The sequence below is a fragment of the Cariama cristata genome, unplaced genomic scaffold (assembly GCF_000690535.1).
Source record: "Cariama cristata isolate BGI_N322 unplaced genomic scaffold, ASM69053v1 scaffold45868, whole genome shotgun sequence".
In the NCBI taxonomy this organism is placed as follows: Eukaryota; Metazoa; Chordata; class Aves; order Cariamiformes; family Cariamidae; genus Cariama; species Cariama cristata.
In genome coordinates, this window is record NW_009632547.1 from 12,144 (window position 1) to 36,578 (window position 24,435).

The window sequence follows — 24,435 nt, forward strand, 5'->3', positions numbered from 1 at the left end:
TCAAATCCTGCTGCAAACAGAAGAGGGAGCAGGGGAACAGGGAATGACTAGTTCTCCACTAAATTGTTGGGCAGTTATTGTTATCTACGTATGGCAACCAGCCTTTTATACCTGTATTTTACAAACTAGGTTTTGGTTTTTTTTTTTTAGCAGGATACATGTCAGTATTTTTACAGAAATCTTGATGTATTAAAACTTCAACATGACAGCATTAGGAAAGTCACGGACTGAATGAGTTTCTACAGCTTGAAAAGAACAGACTATCTATGTTATGAAATGAACAAAGTAGATTTAAGAACGGGACTTTTAAAAAAGTAAGACTGAAAATATTTTAAAATAGCAACTTAAAATGAAAGCTAAAGACATTAAGTATTAAAAAAAACCAGTGACAGTTACCATGAGCAGGTAAAGAACTTAAAAAGTGAATCAGGACATCATAAGACTTCTAAAATGTCTCCTTTTGTACAAAAATTAACAGTTGAACAAACGTTAGTGACATTTGCGTCTAGCAGTGACAAACTCTTTCGAGGTATGCAAGAAGAAAGAAAGTAACTGTCATTTGATTTAGATGGAATAAACATGTGCATGTATCTTCTCTGTCTAATCATCTATAAAATTGAAGTTCAAGACGTTTTTCAAAAGCACTGAAGAGCAAAGGGTTAGATCCGAGCCAACAGTCTGGTGCATTCCTTTGGTTAACAATCTAAACTCCCTTGTGCAATTCCTAGTCTAATGAGAGTAAAAAGAAGGTTAAATCCTTAAAACATTACGTATTAAGAACTTAGCTCTACTGGATTGTTTCTGAACAATTCTTACACTTACTTTTCATTGCCACTGCGTGGTCCAACAGCACGGACTGTTTTCTGGGTTCGGTGTAATAGGAGCGTCTCTTCCTGTTCTGTTTCGTCGTCATCCCACCGGCGACAGCCCATAGCTGAGCAGATGTACTTCACCTAAGGGACAACGCAAGAGACTCAGAGGTTTCAAAGTTCTGAAGAACTTCAAGACAAACAAATGTATGTAATCAACAGCAATATCCAAAGCTAACAAGCCTTACAACACGTTTTTGGCTCACAGGTGATTTGGAGCTCTGTAATTTTAGATGCTCAACTTGAGGGATGTTGAAAAGCCTGGTTTAAGAGATAAGGCCTTTTCAGAACTAGAATTTACAAAAGATTCTAGTAAGTCTATAGTTTGGGCTACTTTGACTACCTTTTCACTATATTTTGCACTTGTTTCTACTTCTACTTCTAACAAAAAGAAATCTTAGCTCTCTCTTTCCCCACTATTTCTATGGACATCGAAAGAACATTCCTACAAAGACACACAGCGTAATCCTGCTTTCATGCCATATTTGTCTCAGCATAACTTTATTAGCTTCAAACGAAGTATTATTGATTTACAGAAAATAGCGCAGAACCTTCCCCCTTTGCCTTGTCAGTATTAAAGGGGAAAGCAGACCTTATATAACTCTCTCAGTCACACAGACTTTGCAACAGTCCCAGTCTCCCAACAGAACTTGGATCATATGGGCAACTGTATTTTGAAAAGGCAGTTGAACACACTTTCAGGAAGTCTGGATTGACATCATTCTGCCAAAGACAACAGACTGCCCGAACTCTTAACGAGGAAGAGTCAGGCACTATTTCCTGTATGAGGTACCTTTGTTACTGTGAGCGTAAGCCAGGAATCAAAGCAGAACCCAAAATTTCCACTTCCTGAACGTGGGGGGAGGAGCAGTCTGTTGGTGCACAGTGCCCTCTGCTATCAATGAGGAAACCAAAACGATTTCATGAACTCTTGTTTTGAGTCTGTGCTCTTTATCACTAGCGATCACTCTACACCATGCCGTAGAAGTGTTCTACATTAAAATGTATGGTCAAAATGAAAAAAACTGATTTTGTGGAAAGCAAACATTAGTTCAAAATTTTTAAGCTGAATCTATTTGGACTCTGAACAATGCAATTAATTCCTGTGGTTTTTTTAGCCTTTTTTTCTTCCGCGTTTTTTCAAAATACACAACTTTTAACCAATGGACTTTAGAAGAAAAATACCATCTGAACTAGTCAGCAAGTAGTTTTCAGCTTGACTTTTGCATGACTTCAAAATTTAAGGAGAACGTCTTCTAAGAGAGAGTAAACTCACTGACAACAACTACAAGTTTTAAACTTTTGCATATGTTTAATGTTTTTCTCAACCAGCTATCCTAAATTAGTTGTGAAAAATTTGAAATTAGTTGTGAAAAAATTGTGTCACCTTAAGCCGCCTTTGATATGCAGTAAGCTGAACACCAAAGTCTACTTCAAGCAGAGCTATATGATAAAGCTGAACTCCTCTCCCACCTCCATAGAAAGGGGTCATCCCTCTTTTTTCCCCTCACTCATCTCTGGTCACAAAACCCCTGGCCCCTCCCTTGTGCTGGCTCTGACACTCCCCAACCCCTTGGTGAGCTGGCTGCAGCTCACCCAGCACAAAACTACTCCAATAAAAAGGGAATAATTTTCTGTTCGCTTACCAAGCTGGATCAGCTTAGCAAAGGGCGAGACAAATGTTAAAGCCAGCACAGAGGATACAGCAGGAACGCACAGGCAGGAGGAGATTGCAGTGAGGGGCTCAGCCATACCAACTAACTGCACCAGCTGTTATCCTTACTCCAGCCCGCTGCATTTGTTGCCCAAGAAGGTCAGATTCTACTCATTTGTGCCGAGCAGTTGTATACTTGAGCTGTACTGCAGTTTAAGTCTCAAGAACAACCTATTTGGAAGACAGTGCTCAAAACACACATACACAAGGCAACTTTTCAGGCTCTTACCTTCCCTGAGTATGAGCTCAGCCCATAGGTCGTCAAAGACTTTCCCCCAACTAAGACCACGTCCTCGCCAAATTTGTAGGATGACTCAAGAAGAGATTCAACTGTGAAAGGAACTGCTTCCATGCTCTCTCGATCCCGATCCCACTGGAAAAGGTCCCCATCCAAGGAAGGAATTATCATCTTATTTCCAAATACCTAAAATAATTGAATTGAAAGTTAGTTATCATTTAACCACAATTTTATCAAAACACACAGATCACAAATGGAAATGTGTATAAGCAAGTACAGTGCATTATATTCCAGGATTCTATTTTATGGTTTTGTATCCCAGAATCTTATTTTTCAAAGTTATAGGGAAGATAGAAAACTTTCAGCCATTCAAATCAAATCTGCATTTCACCCTTCTTCCACTTTAAGCAAAACATTTCAAAGCTCAATCAGTTGATAGATTAGTATTCATACAAACTGTAGAAAATATGATACAGGGAGAAGCATTCTTGAAGAGACAGTCACCAGTTAAAGTGCAAGTTTTGCAGATTATTTGTGACAGTTTCAAGACAGTTACATTGTAGATAAAGTTCTACTTCACTGTTGTTTTTTTTCCAGAGATAGTTTACTGTTAAACACAGAATCAATCATTTGCTAAACATAGAATCAATCATTCTCTCTAAATCAGAAGGCTAAATTTGGTTTTTAAAAGAAAAACTGAGGCTGTATATGAACACTTCTACAATTAATGACTACTCCAGAATATCTATCCTCCTGTAACGCAGAGAGAACAATTATCATTGAGATCAGAGCTCACATTTCACTTTTGCTTTTCCAGACAGTTAAATCTAACTTCTTCTTGCCAGAATTTCTTATGTTTAAGTATTCCATTCCTTTAAAACTTGCCTGATTTCTTCTTAAACACACAAGTTTAAAAAAAAAAAAAAAATCTTTACCAGGGTATGGCATTTCATCCATTACACTGAGATCTTCAAGGAGATCCTAGTTCGGAAGTATGAGTCACTGTCAATGAGTACTAAGGGACTTATTAAGAAACTCATTATCAGCATGATAGACCATAACTAATACTGTGGAGCCACAGTGGCTGTGCCCATCAAGAACACTGAGAAACTGTAATCCACGTAATCTTAGCTTTTGAGGATATGGATTAACATGTAAGATTGTAATGCTTTTTCAGAACCTCTGTCCATTTGGGCAGTATCCTACAACACGATGACATTAAATTCAGATACTTTACACATTAGGATTTAAAGGCTACTTCTGGTACATGTATATCAGTCACTTCAAACAAAATATTCCTGCTCAGACTCGAAGGCACAGATGTGTATTATGAAGCCATACAAAAGATCCAGAAGGTTTCTGGTTATTATTTCTGGAACCACTGTGAGGATCTGAAACCACATCTTCTGCATGATTAAAATTCTCTCTAACATGAGATGTTTTATTCCTCTAACTGGGTCACAGACGAGCAAACAGCATTAAGCAAATTTGGGATTCACCTGGACAGGGAGGGAAAGGCACATCTTGTAAATGCATGCATGTCATGACTAATACCTCTTCTTACAATGTTTGACACACCTCATTCAAAGAGAGAAAATTGAGGTGAGTTACCCGACAATGCTCGTGACTGTATTTAAGATCCCTAAAGGATCCAACACCGACACTTTCTGGCTTTGAAAAGCCTCACGATGACTGACAAAATAAAAACTCCTCTCAGGAGCACAATGTGTAATTGAAGAGATGATAAAAATAAACTCCTGAGAGTAGCTGCGACGTTCTTTACAAAGTAAAATGAGGTATGTTCTTTCCCTTCCAGATATTTACCTTACGGCAAAAAAGGCCAAACATCCTGGAAGAGACATTGCATGAGATCTGTGATGCACAAGAAATGTTGCATTATGACTTACCATCGGGGAGGAAAAATACACATACACACAGCTCTATACGCATGCTTACAGAAATAAACCAACAAAAAAGCAAAAGTTTGTGTGGGATGGGGTCATTTGTAGAAATCACCTGATCAGTGGAAAAATAAAGCAAACAAATAAGGTTTACATAAACATTCATATTCAAGAGCAGCCTTGTGATCTTGAGAAACAAAGGCATGTAGATTTTGGCAAATACCTTTTCAAAAACAAAAGATGTCAGTGCCAAAGTCACAGCTGTAACCATGTTGGAGTATTTTGTTAAAACATTCAACACAGAAGAGTAATACCATAAAATGTTTCTGTAATATATTCTTTCAGAAATGCATAATAATTTTGATGACAACTTTTAGCCTATGCAGCTGCTACTTTGCATTAATAAACCCTCCGTAAGGTTTCTTCCTTCACGTGGTCCAGATACCCGCAAGTAGTTTGGAGGCCCATGCTCACCTCCAGCAATACGAGATATTCCACGTATAACTAAGAATGAACAGCAAAGGTTCTTTTTATAAGCAGCTTTCCAAATACACAAAAGCCACATCAGCTCCTGTATCAGTGTTTCAGCACACAGAGCCCAAGCCTGGCAAACCCAGCCATCAACTGACTTCAAGTCTGATCCTGAAGGAATTCTACTGGCCATCAGTCAGCTAAATTCATATAGTGTGGTCAAACTAGATGTGTGCCAGCGGCGGCTAGACAGCCGCTTGCAAGTTCAGACTTTCAGATACACTTGCTGGAAGCCACAACCGCAACGGCTTTGTAACATGGTGTGCTCTAAGGGCTGCAGACCATCCCATCCGTTTGTGAAGAGAGGAGGCAGCGGTGCAAATCGCCCAGGAATCACTGCTGAGCAAGGGAGACTCTCGGTAGGTAACTCTGCGAGCTCTGGGGACAGCATGACACATGTCACCTTAAGCGTTCCCCTTGTCCTAAAGCTCTTGCTCCAGGGCCTGAGCAGGAAATTTTCCACTAGCAAAGAACGGGCAAAACGTTGGCCATTTCTGGGAACGACACCTCCAAATTCCCAACACCTGTGAAGCTTGTTCAGCAACATGCACTTGCATTTGTCCAAGATACGGGTCAAATCAGGTCATGGCTTGCATGCCTTCAAAAATTCCCCAACAGTGGGGCACTGCCTGCTCATCTGTTAAAGCCTCGGTCCCCACAAGCTGTGGAGGACAGATGAGACCGTTTCCGTCAGCTCTGCTGATCACCTGCCTGTGCTCCCAATCTTGAGGGTGCCCACGGGACCAGCACGTCCTGCGTGACATTGGGAAAGAAAGGCTGAGAAAAGATACAACTGCTGTCGGTGAACACATCAGGGAAAGGGAGCACAGGCAGCAGAAAGAGCTACTGCACTGAAGGACAAAGCCAGAGTACGAGCCGATGGGGTTAAACTGACTGTGAATAAGTGAATAAGTGCAAGCTAGACATTTTGGTTACTACCCATCACAAAGGTGGCATTTCACAACAGAAACAGAATGCGGGGCGCGGGGGGGGGGAATCACCTTCTTTTAGGATGAATCTATCTATAAATGGGATTACGTGCCATAGTGCTGACAAGGGACTGCAACTGATTACCACAAAGGTGGTCTTTTACTAAAATAGTTGTATTTGAAGAACGGGTCAGGTATGCAAATGTGCATACTTGCAGGTGCCCACATACACACATAACGAAAGGCATTTGTGGCCACTTGTGCTGACATCTTTTAAAAGAGCAGTTTAGCCAGAGGCTTTAGAAAGACATTGATAATAACTCCTATCTGAGTTATGCAGCTCATTCTCTAGTACATCAGAAGCAGCAAAGGGACTTTCCTTGAAAGTACTAGCAACTAGCATCGGCATGCAGCTCAGGTAAAGGAATGACATCACCCTGTATCTCAAAAGCATTACCTCATCTCCTAATCCAAGGAGTGAGTCACCCAGGCAGTCAGCTGCAAATCTCTTGGCACAGAAAATGTAGGTTACCACGATGCACTTACACATTCCTCTGATCTGTCAATGTAAATAGCTATTTGTTCAGCTTCACTGGTCAGCAATATGGCACATAATTGTTAAGTGGCTTGTCTTTCAGAAGTAACACTTAAAAAAAACCCCCACATTAACTATTGAGCCCCAAATGAGATGCTGCTCTTTTGCTCATTAAGAGTTTGCAGCTGAAGTTCTCCATTGGCTCGGCGCAGGGTGCTGCAGCCCTATCAGCGACGCTGGCTGCTCAATCTCCAGGCCGACGGGTGAGGTAATGCAGTTTCTAAAAAGCCTTCACAAAAAAGCAAAAAGGCATAACGATCCGAAATGGCATACGCTACCAGGGAATTTGCTGTCTAGACTCTTTACTGGAAAGGAGGGCACTGCACGCGAGGTTCCACGGCAGGTTGATCGGTGCAGGAAGAAAGCTGCTGATTTATAGCAGTGGCGAAAAGAAAAAAAGAAAGAAAGGGGGAAAAAAAATCGTGTAAACAAAGATCAAAACAAGCTGAAGTACTAAAGCTTCCATGAGCTGTTAACAGTAAGTGTGACATTCATTTCCCATGCCTAACAGTCTTTATCATATGAAGCAAAAATGAAGTCTGCTCACGTGCCGGCACATCTGAGACAAGTCTGGTGCCAAAACAGTCAATATTATCATTTTCAGGTGGGCTGGACTTTCCAATAACTCCAGGAAAATAACAAGCACAGATAAATTCTTTTCCTTAGAATAGGAAGTGTTACGTCTTTATGTTTTTCTAACACTTCAGCTTCTGGTTTTCAAACCTAACTCCTACAAATAAGCTCCAAGAGCTTCATTCCAGTTACTAATTAACAAAGACTAACGTATATGATCTTAAATGATAAGGGTACCAATTTTTTTCCTCTATGCTTATCCCTACAATAGGATTACTGTAACAAACAGGATCAAAGCCAACATCAGGCATGTTCTTAAGGAAGATACTTCTCAGTGAGAACTACGACTTTTAAGCCCCTTTGAAATTAATCTAGGCAACATATTAAAAGCCACATACTGCAGCTTCACTCTAAAGGGCAGAAACAAGAGTCTGCACAAACAAATCTGCGAAAGAGAAAACAATCATTGTATGTCCCACTTTTTTTTAAATGCATAGGCATACAGTAATACAGGCATACCTACTATAAATGTTTACAGATTTTTCAGGTGAGAGATAGATATATGTACACACACACATATACACAGGGCAAGGTCTTGAGATGTCCCTAGTTCAGGTTGGTCTGGAAATGATTTATCGCCTGCCCTTTTTTGAGATGCACGCAGGGAGGTATCTGCACAGTTGCACTGATTTATGACTTCTTTCCAATGTAAGAGGTTATTTCTCCTCCTCAGCTTAGATTTCAAGATGTTGATTCATCTGTCTTCCCTTCAGCTCCCTGCAGAATTCCTGAAGCACAGAGTACTACAAGGATGACAGCATTCTATTACTAACCCTAATCAAACGGGAGTACACCGGGATGAAGGGGCCAACTAGAGTCTAAAGGGATATTTTCCTTCAAACTTTCTGCAAGGCCCACAACATCACCACTTCCTTAAGAAAAGAACAAAGACCCAGGCACTAGTAGAATCTTGTGAAAACAAAGGCTGTTGAGTCAAGCTATTCCACTGCCTAAAGCACTGGTAAAAGAGCAAAGTATTCTTCAGAGTATACAGTGCTGTTTAACCAGCCAAGGAAGAAGAAAATTGACTGCAAAGGGGAGTCCATGATTTACATCAGTAAAATGACTTTGAAACATGTTCAAGGGCAATGAGGAAGCTGAAGCAGGAAATACCGACAGACAGGTGGCTGTTTTGTCTAGAAAAAACAAAACAAAAAAAACCTTCCTTTCTTGCGAATGCCATTCCTTCTGATCTCAGCACTACACCTGTTTACAAAGTGCATACCTGTTCCTCACTACCTCCTGCTTCTGTTGACCAGCGTACATGCCCAGGCTGTCTTCAAGACCAGGACCGTGAGAAAGGCTGCACTTGTGCATCTGACAAATGAGTATTTTTATGGAGCAGTTTATGGAGGCAGGATTACGTGGCCTTCCTCCTCTAAAGAGGTAAGAGCCAGGCTGTGCCACAGCAGCACATCAGAGAAGGCAGAGAAATAGGTTTCACGTCAGCTGGGGTGTGACACACGGAAAGGGCACACCAGCTCTGCATGGCAACAGGGAGTGTAGGTGTTTCTCAAACCTCGGATGATTTTTTTACCATCAGGCTGTGCAGCTCACCCAGTAACAGTTCACGGAGTCAATCAAGTGACCAAACCTGGTTCACTGCTCCTGCCCACGTTAAGATCCTTATGACAGAAGTTTATACACATTATGGTCTTTCTTCTCCTTCCACCATCTCCTATACTCCACGAGCTGGTAGTTTCCATTTCATTTTTCATTGGTTAGAGAGGACGTAATTTTCATGGCCCTGTATTTTGTGTGCGATGAGCGCATGAACTGATGCTGTAATCCTGTGGCTGCACGAATACTAGAGAACTCGTCTGAAAACTCCTTTTTTCTCTCTCTTCAAAGCAACACCTGCAACGTCCTTCCAACAACTTTAATAAATGACTATAGTCAATATCTCTGTTGTGATTCTACACTTCCGATCTTAAAATCTGATCAGGTGTAAGCTACAAGGGTACTAACAAAACTGTCTTTTACACAAACAGTGTGAAGAGCAACAGGTGACAGCAGCACAGTAGCTTGAAAGTTATACTCTCCTTTCCAGCATTAGGGGCATAGTGTCTTGTTTAGCTTGAGTTTACCATTAAAAGCCCTACTCTGTCCTCCCTGAGCAGCCATACAGGGAAACAGAGGAACCACAGCGTGTTAACTAGACTGCCCAAGCTTCAAAAGAGATCAGGTCCCCAATACTGTTTGCTGTGCAATCAAACAGACCCCTTCCTCTGAAGACTAGCAAACTAAAATACCATCATTACTTTAATCATAGTCAAACAAGACTTGGGGTTTTGACTACAGAGATGCCAGCCTGCTCTGCTGCCATGGTAACAGACTTTTAAAAACTGTTCTTAATAATAATAAAAAAAAAACACCACACAGTGCTTTAAGAAAGACTTTATTTTGACATTATTCCATCCCCCTCTTTAACATGGCAAGTTTTATTAACAAAAAAAGACTGCAACCGTCTTCTGGAACTTAACAGTAGTCCTTTCTCAGACAAATCGGTGCTGCTGTTACTGAGCCCATCACCAAGCTCCTTAAAAACTAAGAGCACATAAGGGAGAAGATTAGTGAAGAAAATGAAAACTACCCAAAACCTTGCCTCTACAGAAACAGGTCCTATACAGAAGCTTATTAGCCACCATGTCAAAACTGGTACTGTTCCAGTATTGGGATGTTCTAAGATCACGTTTTAACTCCACCTCTGACTCCCCCAAACCTCTTTTGCAAACCACCTGGGAGCTAAGCAAAATGCTTCTCTTCAGAGATGGGCAGAATGGGCAATAGCAGAAGCCCATGTCACTTTGGGGGTCCAGGATTTAAGTTGATCTCTGCCAGACCTTGCGTGCTTCTTCCCCTGGCCCTGCCTGGATAGGGTGTTTTTGTAGATGAGGACACACAGTCTGTGTCTTGAAAAATTAAGTCACAGAGCAACTCCCATGGGAAAGCAGGGCCCAGTACAGGAGAACAGAACACGGCAAATGCACTGTCTCCTCTTTCAAGGGTGCAAAGAAATTAGAGTGCACGAAACATGCAGTGACTCTGACAGAAAGATTAATAGTTACCTGCATATGGAGGACAAAGTCCAGAAGAAATTCAGCAATGAGACGTCAGCAGCTGTGCTGCTAGAGGAATGATTGCTAAACTGTCTGAAGTGCTTAGCGCTTGAAACAGGCACTTTCTCTTACAGATAAAGATATAGGCTGAAAGTTCAAAAAGGCTCTAGGGCAGAGTAAATCACTTTGTTGTGTTTTGGGCAGCTGAGGCCCAAATATCTAAGGTATCCATTCCCTGTGCTGAAACAGGTATTTGTCCAGGCATTATTAGAGTTGATCCATTTTAATATCTGTAAATACTAGAACTGCTTAACAGCCAATATAGAACATGCAGTGTACCATATGTAACTAAATTAGAAGCTACTATAAAGATAACTAAACAAGAGACAGCCTAGAGACAGCGAGCTGATGGTAAACGTCCTTTCCAAGATTTGCAGCAATGCATTTTGACCATGTCTGTGAGCATGACAGATGAAAGTTGGTGATAAACATTAGCCCAGAGGGACTCTGAGAAACTTTCCCAGCCTTGTTCAAGGCACAGCATCACTTGTGAAGGATTGGGGTTGAGAGCTCTGATATCATACAGGCCACAAGATCTTTTTCCGAGCTTCCCATGTGTCTTATAACAGCTGTTGTCATCCCCTCAAACATCCTTACAGTACAAGTTAGAGGACACATGTCAGCACTTTATCAGAGCTTTATCAGTACTAACTACATCAAGTGTCAGCAAGAAAGCCACCAAGCTGCAGTTATAGAAAGACACTTGGTTTTCTTAATTGAACGAGACATTGAACTAAGATGACTGCCTTTGAAGACGTGCAGTTTCGATAAATACATAAGACCACTTGTCTAAGCAATAGCCCTACTTGTCACCCCAACAAAAATCGTGATGCTGCATCATGCTAACCACTAACTCAGCTCAGGCATCTGTCAGCAATTCTGCTCCTCCACAGGTTTACCACTTTAAACAGTTTGGTTGCATTTCCTAGAAAAGCACAACTTCTAGTTATCCAAATATTTTAAACCAATCAGTCTTTTGCCAATGACTTTTTGCCTACTAAACATCATCAGAAGTTTGTTTTCAGGTGAATTATTAGTATTTTTCATTTCACCAAGAAAGTAGCAAAGATCTGTACGCAGAAACTCACAGATCTCTCCAGCATGTTTCCCAAGCCAGTCACCTCTTTATGGCTATGCACACCACCCATGTTTCCAGCAACAGAAATGAAAAGAAATGCTTGTGCCATCAGGAACCATAATACATCTATGTAGTTAAAGAGCAGTCACATCTATTCTCTTCTCGCAAAACACAGGCTCCACTCCCCTTGATAGCCGTAATAAGCCTTCTCTGCCTCAATTGCAATTAGAATTTATCTTCCTTTGAAGTACAATTCTGGACACTCACTTCTTATTCATTATGAGCTTTTCCAGGACCATTTAAGACACTAATATCTCTCTCTCTCTCTACCCGCAGGCAGCGCAGGATCACATTTCCTTCCCCTGCAGAGGAATCGAGATAGCAGCTGATAACCTGTCATGGGATCTCTTTGTACACAGTACTCTCAGTTTTAAACTGGTCACCTCTAACCTTCAACAAAATTGTTGTTATCAATCCCCACATCTTGTATTTCATTCAGTACAGTTAAATTCCATTTCTATTACAGAAAACCTGTACGATGGAGAACCAGATAACGCCCCAGCCTTCCTCTACAGGAAGGATACCTTAGCTATCAGAGCATATGGTGGCCCTACATCTGCCTCAATAGCACACAAAAATAAGGATCAAGCTACAGGACACAAGGAACTTTACTAGTATACTCTTCCAGACAACTAAAATAATCCACTGTACCTGGGAGGAAACAGCTTTTCCCCAGATTAGTCACCTCAATAACAAGTCCATTGATTTACAGCAATTTGGGGCTTTATATCTGGTCACAAAATACTACAGCTGGAAAGTAACTTTACAGCATCAACAGAAATTTTAAAAATTTTATTCTTTACTTTCTGAAGTAACACTTTGCTTTAGAAAGCTTTGCACACACTTTAAGGCTTCAGAGAACCAACTTGTTATTCTCTGTATATGTGAGTCTGACTCCACTACACAGCATTTGCTCCTGCAAGCAGCCTGTCCGGTGCACAAAGACTCTCCCATGTGCTAAGCAGGAAAGATTGCTTCTGTTGCTGGTGTGTCCCATGCCAGATGATTTAAGATGCACAAATACATTAAAAGTTAAGATTAACACTAGTGAGCTAGACAGAGCCATTCATTTTTAAGCAGAATCCAGAGAGAAAGCCATTTTCTCAGAATGTTTGTGTAGTTTGAAATGAATTTCCTTTTCGTCCAGTGACTGTTAGCAGAGTCAGAACAGATTTATGCAGGTTTAACAGAAATTCATAATATTCAGCACTGTATTCAACAGCTGCTGTAATAACCTTTTAAGTGAAACTACTGAAACAGGTCTGACTGACAGTCTTAAACATTCCCCACCCAAGCTCAAAACAAACATATCTCAGCTTTTCACTGGATGCTATTTAAAGGCAATGACTTAACTGAAAAATAACTACAGTAGAAAGCCATGGACCAACCCAAAATCTCATTTTTATTCAGGCTAATAAAATGCTGTTGCAGGGGTGACCTATGTGGTGGGTGTGACTCTCCTAAAACTGATGTCACAAGGTTTCTCTTTCAAAGAGACAGTCAAATTATATACCCTCCCCTAAACTCTGGGAGGGCACATAAAAGAACCCAGAATTCACAATTGAAGCCCCTCAGAGGGTGTTTTGACCTCTTGTCTTGCCCTGACCTGCTTCAGTGTGGGTTTTACAATTTCTTCTGTGCCAAAGTTTAAGAGGCTCAATGGTGAGAGTTACTGAATTTCTTCCTATGTTCCCAAAGCAACCCAGGACAGCTTTTGGCTCTTCTCTGGCTTGACTGCGTACAGTTTGCCTTATCCAATGTGCAAGACGGTGCAGGCAGTCAGTACCTTAAAGTGATTTCCAGGTGCCTGGACACTTCACAGGAGAACTTAGTATTTCTTTTGGGGAAGCAAAGCACTGAAAATTTGAAACTGTTTATGATGCTGATACAGGGAAGGAAAACCAAAAGAAAAAAACCCAACATACACTCATACTGTACATTAAATCCTGTCACTAGTGAAGCCTTGAAGATTTCAAAATCCTTTCCCAACTCCCTGCTTTAAGCATCAGGCCCCTCTAAAGGGCAAAAAAGGAACAATCTGCTAAAGATATCTATGGGTTCACTTTGCCTACAATGCCATCAGTTTTCAGCTGACTTCAGTATAAAACTTCTTTGCATCTCCACGTTTCTCTGGAGAAAAAAATATAATACTGGGATATTCCACAAAAATATGCCACTTATGTCCAAAAAAAAATAAATCACGCAGACATCTAAGCTTGCAGAAAAGTTTATTTCATGTGGCTATCAAGAAAAAAAAAAAGGCAAGAATTTAATACATATACAATGCAATTCAGATTCTGAGAACCTTTAGAGGGTTAAGGATGTTGACAGATTTTGTGACAGGACATAACCAAATTAATTCATTTTTCCAGGATACAGTGGTATGTTTACTATGACTGCCATAAATGTCAGCCTTGTGGACTGCAACGCATTTTGTCCCATGACCCTCAATCTCTCAAACAAGGAAATAAGAGGCTTATTTGGGGATTAGTCTGTAACAGCCAAATCATGAGCCAACACAGTTACATTTACCAAGTACGTCGCCATGTAGTCTCTGCCCAGAGCACTGAAACTACTACGACTGGAGCTGCACCATCAGGCTGAACTCCTTGCAGCACTCCTGACAGCGCAAAGAAAAAAACGTGTCACAGTCATGAATGTATTTTCAAGCTGTTACTCTCACATCATCACCATCAACTATCCCACTTATTTTCCCCTTTCTCATCAAACAACAGCTACCAGCTTTTTCACAGGAGTCTCTCTACCGTTTATCCATCCCACAGTAGGCTTTTTTTCTGTCTCCATCTCTTCTCCAGCCTCCCCCGTCCCATCAATCATACTAGCCACTACTGGCCAGTCATTTTAATATACTGGCAAGTTCACACTTCCATTTCTCTCATACAACAGGTCCTCATAAAAGAACCCATTAAGTAATTTAGTATAAAGCTATGCAGGTAAGAGGACACATCAGCCTCGTTAGTAAACGACAACAGTCTCATGACAATGTGCTACGAGCCATTTCCACTGCTTGAGAGACAGTTTTCTATTTTCACTGTGATTAAGCATCATTACTTAAACAGGCTGATTCTTCCAAAAGCATTCTCTTCTGTCTAAGTACAGACAATGTATTCATTACAAAGCTAAATTTTAAAGACTAAATTAAAGTGCTTTCATTAAAAGTAAGCTCCCTTTTAGAAAAGTTGAGATTCAATGACTTTACCCTGAACTTCGGCAAGCAATCTTTATGTGCAAGTAACAGGAAATCTTGTTGTAAACATACAGCTTTTACAGAGAAGGGCTTTTCATTTTAACACAATGGATAGCAAAACAAAGTTTTTAAATTCTTATCCACGAGACTGAAATGCAGAGTCATACCTTTTCAGCTCTGGCACCCTGACCATGATTGTTTATGTTGGAGCTTAGAGCCAAAGAATGAATTTTACCATTTTAGTTACCCAGACACACAATTAGTAGTTCAGCAGTCTTTCCTTTCTAATTGATCTGTTCACATGACAAATGATGAACATCTCACTTGTCAGTGTCTTAAGCAGTAGTTTCAAGATCTGAAGTGTTTGACAGAGCTGCTGGAACATTTGAAATTTTACTACCTCGCTTTCCTAATTAACACATGAGCTCCAGACAGCCAAGTTGACATTTTACACTTAGGCAAAGGAAGTAACTATTGTTCTATTAAACACTGAAAGTTTTAAGATCTAATATCTTTTCTTAAAAGGCACTTGGAAATCAAATTGAAGCTTTTGCACCAGGACCTGGAACTACAGTTCACTGCACTCTCACCCAAGATAGTTAAAAGAAAATAATCATCAAAACAAGACACAGCAGCGCACACTTTCCTCGCTCTGAAAGAACACAAATCTTTACCGCTGCAAGTGTAACACAAAGAGTTTCTCATCTGCCATTTCTTGCAAGAAGATGTAGGTTAACAGCTTACACAATGATACTGTTTTATGATGAAGATATTGTTGTGGTTGCAAGCACAGAGACCTTTTTTACCTCAAAAATGTTGGAAGAGGAAGAAAAAGCCTCAATAGTTTGAGAGTGTAAAACTTAACGTGTCACATGCCCAAATCAGAGAAGAAATACTGTAGAGTGGGGAGACGACAGACTCTGAGACTTCAATGACTGAAGTTAGTATTTTAACCCATAATAGAATTGTCTCAACAATTTTAATGAGGCCAGTTACTCACTCAAGTAGCGTCCAGATTCACTGCATGAATTCTTTCAGCTGATACTGACAGCAGATTAAACATTTAAATATTTAAATGTTTAAAATAAATATTTAAATGTTTAAGTGTCGCTTATTTGGAGTATTTATCATTTTTGTTCCTTGTTAAATTCTGTCTTATCTTAACAGCATTTGTTTACATGACAGTAAGTCTAAAAAGGCCTATATTCATAACACTTAACAGCTTCTAAAAAACCAGAATGAAGTTTTACTTCCAAAATTAGTTCTCTCATAGGCTCTGCATCTTAACTGCCAAAATCCATCAGTGTCTTTGGCCACAGTTGTAGAAATGAAACAATTTGAAAGCCCATCTGAAAACTTCCTGTATGTAAAACAAACGCTTTTTAAAAGTGTATTTTTATGACTCCCACAATCTACTGTAGCCACAAAAGGGAATTAAGTATTGCATGGACAAACTACAATGTTTGTTGTTTAAGCACCAATCTTTAGTTTCTACAGTTACATTGGAAAAAGATCAAAACCTTGGACAGACCAACTCAGTGACAAGATCTAGATTTGCAAAAACACTTCTACAGGATTAAATGCTTGCATTCTTGAAATCTTTAAAAACCTGGGCTCGTGTATCTTAATTTGTAGTTTAACATGAAGTTTACATTTGCACAGATTTCAAATGCGTGTTTTATAACCGGTGATTCTGTCTTCATTGTGGTCACCCAAGACTATTTGCAGCAACAGGTAACAGACCAATTAAGTATCTAGTATTAAAAACATTTGTGAAGGACCACAGTTTATAACTGACATCCTTCTCTTTACAGTTTTTGTATTCTTTTTGCTTCTGCTCTAGAACATATTTTGGGGGCTAAAGTTCTTCTTTCCTACACCGTTTTTTCGTGAACACAAAAATACATCTGAACAAGTCTCAAAAAGTTGCATCTGTAAATAAAATTCTCTCAGAAACAAAGGAACATGAGTTAACATTCACATTACTTTTGCAATCTGAGATACTTACTACTAGCTCTTATATTTAAACTATGACAGCAACAGACCAAATCTTTCCTTAGACTTCTTTATACCAAAATAGAGGTCATGTAAACAGACAGGAACAAAGAACCAAAAGCAAGAAACTCATACTGAATACCCCTGAATTCAACTTTTGTTGCCCAATGCTCATCATGCAAAAGCATAATATAGGACTGGTCATCAAATCCAACCATCCGTGACTGTGAAGGACCGTGCACTTTGTCATCACCACAAACTACCTCTTAGTTGGTATATTTTTTCCTCCTAATTCTAGGACAGATTGACTTAAGGATCTCACTTCTTTAGTGTAGGAAAAAAAAAAAGGGCAAAAAACTTCCTTCTAATTTCTAGCCTAAGTTTATCCAAACGGATAGTGGAAATAGCACTGAACAAGAAATTTAACTCTAGATTCCCTTCTTACAGTTCATCAGCAAGAAGTGAGGCAAGCCTTTACCACTCAGCTCTTTAGGGTGACCTTCACCACTCTATTTCATTGCTAACACATTCTATTACATAGGCAGCCTGCTTATCTACTATTAAAAAAATCCACAAAACCAAACAATCCTTTGTTCATTTATTAAGTCACAAGGACTTTTGCTTTTGAGAGGGGGAAAAAAAGAAGCCAGTACTTGCCAAAGCATACTCTAGTAATACAAAGCAGATGATCCTTTCATTTGCTTCAAATTACAAGTAACTTACTTTCAATCAGCAATTACATACAATTCCCAAACTCAGTTACATCATCTAGTTTGATAGTTATCACAGACGTCAATCGCAAGACTAAAATGCTGACACACTCTAGTTTGAAATGGCAACATGATGTAAGAACTTCAAAAAAAAGTTTGAGAACAGCTACCAAACTTTATCCATACTAAGTTTGCTGCTTTACTTAACATCTATCAAATATGGAAGAAGTTGCATTCATTTTATTACAGAAAACTCAGTTTTTAAAGATTTAGTCAGGAAAGAGATTAAGCCTTACCTCTGGTTTACTGAGACTGGATGACACAAGAGAACCTGATCCCACATCCAGATCCCACTGCTTTCTCCCACTGTTTTCTGGATCCAGTGCAGCAATTCGTCCATCCAAAGTGCTGATAATTACCAGAGATCTGCAAGTTGGAAGCATTCACAGTCAAAACTACAGCCATACGGAGTTTCTCTATTAGCTGCTTTCTCTATTAAATAGAGTGCAACTCCAGCTTTAAAGTTAAGTCTATATATTCTGCAAAACAGCAATTTCCCTTGGTAGCTCTACCTAGACCAACAAGAGAAAGTAGAAAAGTTGAGGTCTCTGGCTGGATGTCATGAACTATTTTACATATAAGAGACTTTCAGAGTTCAGTTTCAGGGGAAGATAGCTGACTTTCTGCTCCCACACGCAGGTGTAACCACTACAACACACAATGCGATCATCTTCTTTTGAGATATTTATACGAACAGTATAGTAGAGATCCTATTTTTTCCAGTCCCTTCCACACTGATCTTTAATACTTCCCTTCAAAAAAACCTAAACCTGAAACTATTAACCCAGCAAATCAGCAGGTAAGAAATATTAAGTTGCAACTAAGTTTTCAATACCTCTGTGTTGAAATGTCAAAATCCTGGAGATTTGACACATCTTAGAATAAAACAAGTCTCGTCTAAGGCATACACTGGACACTAGAAATAACCTCCAACGTCTGCAGACAATAAAGCAAGCAAGCTTAGGCTTTAAGTAGCCTATCTGTCTGGGGATATGTGGCAATGGCAGGCTAGCTGTTGATTGCTGCAGTGCCTGAAGCTCATCAATTTTAGTAAATCTTGTTTCTTACACAGCAGTACAATTAGGATAAGCATTTCTCTTTAGGCTAGAATTCAAGCATTTAAACAAAAAAAACAAGCCAAAAAACACCCAAATCAAAAAACTAAACAACACAGAGACAAAACACTGAAAAGGCATTTTTGAAGGGCCTTTTTTTCCTTGAAGATTGTTTCTCTCTGACCTGAAAAAGCTGGGATGTGTTGGCAGTTTTGGCTTGCAGCAGGCTCACCAATCTTTAAATGCTGTGGGAGTACAGCTCCATCACTTTACCGACGCTTGCACCGAGGGGGGCTAAACTTAGTGACCCAGAAGGACCTTTATAGACATTGGTTTCAATAAGAATAAGGAACTGTGCAAATAAACCTAATGAGTAGATTAACTGTTTTCGGGTGGGGGTGAAAGGGCGGGGGAGAGGTAATGCACACAGACATGTATATGAATCACTACTTTAAACAATAAGGGGCACTAAATTGTGGCGTAGAACTGAAGCCAAATATATTCACTTGTCCAAAGTCACCAGTGTAGTAAGCTGAAGTTTAGAGAGGAAATTATAAGGGCTATCATTTTTCTTTAAGGAGGGAAAAAAATAAAATCATGATCTTAAAAACGTGTTCAAGGACATCACCTTATTACATCACCTATAACAAAGGCCATGTAAAACATTGCAGTTTTACAAGTAAAAGTAACCCACACGTTTTATAGGACCTTATACTGTACTATAGCACTAGATTGTTAATAAATAGAAAATGAAATATATCTTTAATCCATACCAAAAATAACATAGCAGCTCCTACTTCTGAAGGTGGCCAAGTGCCACATTCCTCCAAAAGCTTAGTTTAAGAAACTGTTAGAAAAATATCAATTGTGCAAATATTTGAACAGTAGAATACATGAGTTTTTATAAGCTGAGTACATACAATTATTCCAACTGTACAGAAACCAAGACCAGGTTAATAATAAACCGGCTTGCAGGAGACTATCCATTCTCAAGCACTGTAAACAAGTGCTCACACACTAAAGGCTTTGGACACACATGTAACAGAATCTGTTAGCTATATGGTAAACCAGTTTATCTGAAGCTCTCTAGCATTGCATAAAAATATTATTCCAAGTGGGTCTATTTAAATTTCATGGTGATACAGCTGACAACTAAGTCATAAAAAAAGGAGAAACGTAGCTAGAATGGAGGGAATTTTAGCAGTAACACTGTAGAGAAGAAAAATCCTAAAACCACACTGTTGTTTCCTTCCCACCTATTCCCACTGTTTTCCTTTATCTAATTCTTCACGTTTGACTTCTGCCTGAAGTAACAGATGTTTTATCATAGAATCATTATGGTTGGAAGAGACCTCAAAGATCATCAAGTCCAACTGTATACCCGATACCACCATGCCCACTAAACCCACTAAACCATGTCTCGAAGCGCCACATCTAAACGTTTTTTGAACACCTCCAGGGATGGTGACTCCACCACCTCCCTGGGGAGCCCGTTCCAATGCTGAATGACTCTTACAGTGAAGAAGTTCTTCCTAATATCCAGCCAGAACCTCCCCTGGCGCAACTTACGCCTTTGTATCTTACCTTTCCATATTATCTTTCCCCACCAGACACAAACCTCAACCTTCCCCAAGAGCTATCTCATTATTTAATCCTTGCCACCACCACCCAAGGCAGCAGTTTTGGAATCTGTACCTCCATCATGACCTCTGATCACCCAAACCGTAGTGTAATCGCACTTACATTTCAAGTTTAGCTGATTAGGAAAGGTGGGGGGGGTGAAAACTTGCACCAATAGCACACAATTTGAGAAACCAACCACTTCTGCATACTCTAAAAACCCCGATTTTTCTTGGGTGCAATGGTACTCTTTATTAGTCCCTTTGGTCTCTAGTTCTATAATGGACTTTGTTTCACAAAATCCATCTACTGAGCAAACATTTCGATGAGACATAGGAACAGGACCGGCTCGGCTATACCTAAATCTTGCATGTGGCTACCTTTAGAACTGGAACTAGGTGCAAGAAAAGCATTCATTTCTCTCTGCTTTTTTAATAACTCACTCATTTTGAACCAAATACTCATGTTTCTGGTCCCATCTTCATCTTGCTTTTCAACAATAATCCTGCATGTCAGCAAAAACTGCTAAAAATCCTTACTCTTGTAATAAAATCCTTCGTTACTTCCTCTATTTTTCTATAAATTAAAATCTTAATACCTGTTCTCCCCGTCTCTGACCGACTCCAGTGAGTTAAAATTCTGTCACTTGAACTCTAATTGGTATAAGATCTGCAATTTGTCTACATGTGCCCTACACTCATATTAGCATTGTACCTTCTTGCTGTCAGATTTTCCTTTTCTCAAGTTCCCCCCCCCTTCTCTGCGAGATTCCACTGCTTGCAGCTTTGCATACTGAAAGTATGAAGTGGTGACAAGAGATCTTCCCACCTTTCAGGTAGTCTAATCAAGCACTAGATTAACACAATCTGATAAAAGCAGTTTAGGCAACTACTAAGAAACTATTTCAGAGCTTAAAAAGAGGCAGGCAACTTGCTTTTTGTCACTCCACAGTGCTATCTTAAGTTTACTGTAGCGTATTACACACAATTGTTACATCAAATTCTTACAAATACCAGTAGGATACAGCCACAATCCAAAAATAATGAGCCGTCCTTTTAGCCATCTCTCTGCAAGCCTTTGCTGGCTGAAGAAGTTAGGACTGTACCTGCAATTCGGTTACATTAAACTAAAATAGCGATATTCTTTGGGACACCCAATCGACAAGTTGCAAGCAAACGGAATTCCCACGTTAGCTACTATTTCGGTTAAGCCTGATAAACTGTTATACTCTCCAAAACAGCACCTTATCACTGGCTTTATCAACACAACCTCCTGACTGGGGTAAAGCTTAAAGACCAACTTGACCAAAGAAACCAGTTTCCAACAACATACAAGTTTTCCAAGAACACTACCAAACTAGACCTCGATTCCGCACACCATATCATACAAAACCCAAAATGTTACCCAACCTGAAGTCAAAGGTAAAAAGGTCAAAAGTCACAACTATAATGCCAAGGAAGCAAGGAGGATAGAGACAAACAGCATCAAGGCTGCAAATCCCTGAAACGGCAAGACATTTGTTGAAAGTAAATCATGGACTATACTGGGGAGTGAATCACACCACACAGATACTAGAGAAGGAAAAAAACCCTACCAACACAAATCCAGAACTGCAACAGTCTCCACAAGCCTGGACCAGAACAACAACAACAAAAAAAGATACAAAATGGAATCACTCCAAACAAGGCAGTTAGTTAAATCCCAGGATCCATCAACCAGGCACCTAAAAAACGAACATCAGTAAAATGATGAAGACACTTACATACTTCACCTTGCCTCTAGCTGCTCCTCCAGAACACATTATCAACCAAGTGATGGAGGAGAATAAAATCCCTCTTGGGCCCTTACAGATGGCCAACAGAAGGACTAAAGCAAGGGGCCAGTACAACAGAGTATATATGAAAATATCTGCAACCACAGCAGCTAGTAGAGACTACATACTCAGATTTTATTTGCACTTTGTCAATATGAAAACACATCTGGTCATACTTCCTCCACGGTGACAATCTACAAAGAGCCTCTACGGTTAAATGAAAATGTTTTCTTACCATTTCCTATCTTCTTTTGCTCACACACATCAGCTTGTTATTGAAGTGCAGTTATAATGTTCCCCCTTGAAACTATGCAAAACATCTACAAACTTCCACATACATTGACAAAAAGCCAGTCTTGGGCCTTAAAACCATTCTTTATATCCCATCATGAACACAGCCCACTTTTTGAGATCAGGTAGCCTGAGCACTGCTCTGTTCTACTTTACAGAAGTGAAGGTATCCGATTTACCTACGAACTGAAGAAAAGGGCTAAGATTGCAAGGGAATATGTAAACAGGATAGAGGAACACTTACTTAGCTCATCTACACCCTTTCACCGGATAAAAAGTTTGTATGTATTCAAGTAAGTTGTTTTTGTTAGAAAAACAAAGCAGAACTCATCATTGTTTGGGTACAACATTTAACACTATTCCCATTCCAGTTTAAAAACCCAACCCTAGTACCCTCAACCCTCAAAAGCCACTTGGGACATTGCAAATACGGCTGTTTGTCAAACTTGAACTCTAAACAGCTACTCCAATTTCAGAACCTGCATGTTTGCATGTTAAGAGCATGGTAATTCACTCACCCTTACATTTTCTTATAGGAAATTTTAAAAAATCGTCAAAACCAAGATGGTTACATTCATTTGCCTACAGCAAAAACAGTTGGGGTTTTGGTTTTGTTGTTCTGTTTGTTTTTCTTTTCCAGATTACACTGACCTGTTATATTACGTGGATATTTTATTGCTGAAGAATAATCAGCTGAGGTGATAAGAGATCTCACAAATACAGATGAAAAAAATAAAGAAATGCAGGCAAATACTATGGCCAGGCAGCCATTCTATTTTTATTTGATGACAGCAAATCTATTCCTATGCAGTAATCAATTAGAGAAGAGCTACATTTAATCTTGGGCTTAAAATACTAAATTAAACATCTTCAGTGTATTTTAGTTAGCTCTAGCAGTCAAACAGAAAAGTAATTTTAAAATATTTTCAGGGCTAAATAAATGAAGGTCTTATTAAAAATTGAATACAGTAGAATTGTAATAAACTAGGTAGGATTTTGACGACCTGATACACAAAAAAATGATCTTGTTGCTAATAGGTGAATAAATTTTTCCTCAAAGAAAACAGGATGCCAAGTTTTCAGCCCGTTTCTTGTTCTAAGTGAATGCTCGGGTATAATAACAAAAAGCTTTAGGCTTTTCATTTTTAGAACAGGTTCTCAAATATAGTAGGCATTTAGTCATGCTCTTCTTCCTTTAAACTCTGGCTGTGGCTTATCACCTCATCTTTCTCAGCCAATTCAGAAACAGCCTGAAAACAGCCCAGTAACACTTCTGCACTTGAGTCATTTATTAAAATCTTCCTTTTGCCAGAGCTTCTTGCCACATGCGGTTATTAAGTATTTTATTTCCCCTTATTATATCCTGAAACTTGTTCGGCAATTTGTCTTGCATGTTTGGCTCCCTTTCAAGCATACACCAGTGTCTGTGTTTAATAAGTAAACAGGAGAACCGCATTTTCTTAAAAAGAAAAATAAAAGATGACAGAAAGAGAGACGATACTCTGAACAACTGTGATTTGCAGGTGTTGGAAAGAGTTTAGACACAGACGCAGTGCTTTTGGGTCTCCTTCCCGCAGGCACCACACTGCCAGCCGGTAATAGGTGAAGGAAGGGATGGAGACTTGGTACTACCACAGTAAGCAGACCAGCCAGACGTCACATAGCATGACATCCGGCAGCTTATTTGTCTAAGAATTAAGGCACCCTTTCTCCTTACTAACAACCACAGAAAACCACAAGTACCTTCGCAATGGTGAGGTCCTGAAGTACCTTTTCATCACTGCCTCTCCCTCGCCCCCCCGTCCCGCCTGTCCATCGCTGCAGGGCCTCTTCCAGCCCCATCCCGGGACGGATCTTTTCCACCCTTCGCCCTGCACCTCTCCTCCCACCTTCAGATACTTCCCTGCGTGTCCCTACAGTTTAACCCCACGCAGCACCTTGCAGCGCCCTTGTTTCCCCTCGCAGCCCCTTCCCAAGGCACCCCTCCCTCTACACACAACCACCCACAGCCCAACT

General features: G+C 39.9%; 1 protein-coding gene across 1 annotated transcript in view; it reads right to left on the reverse strand.

The window, feature by feature from the left end:
• EIF2AK3 (eukaryotic translation initiation factor 2-alpha kinase 3) overlaps nucleotides 1-24,261 on the reverse strand; it is a gene marked incomplete at its 3' end in the record, with an annotated part of 33,468 nt that extends 9,207 nt beyond the window's left edge. Inside the window, exons 1-5 of the mRNA XM_009706374.1 lie at nucleotides 24,163-24,261; nucleotides 19,202-19,266; nucleotides 17,877-18,006; nucleotides 2,813-3,007; nucleotides 823-953 (exon numbers count right to left, since the gene is read on the reverse strand). Coding sequence (XP_009704676.1) covers nucleotides 823-953; nucleotides 2,813-3,007; nucleotides 17,877-18,006; nucleotides 19,202-19,266; nucleotides 24,163-24,261 — 620 coding nt within the window. The remainder of the gene's footprint in view (nucleotides 1-822; nucleotides 954-2,812; nucleotides 3,008-17,876; nucleotides 18,007-19,201; nucleotides 19,267-24,162) is intronic.
• Between the last annotated feature and the right edge of the window lie 174 nt (nucleotides 24,262-24,435).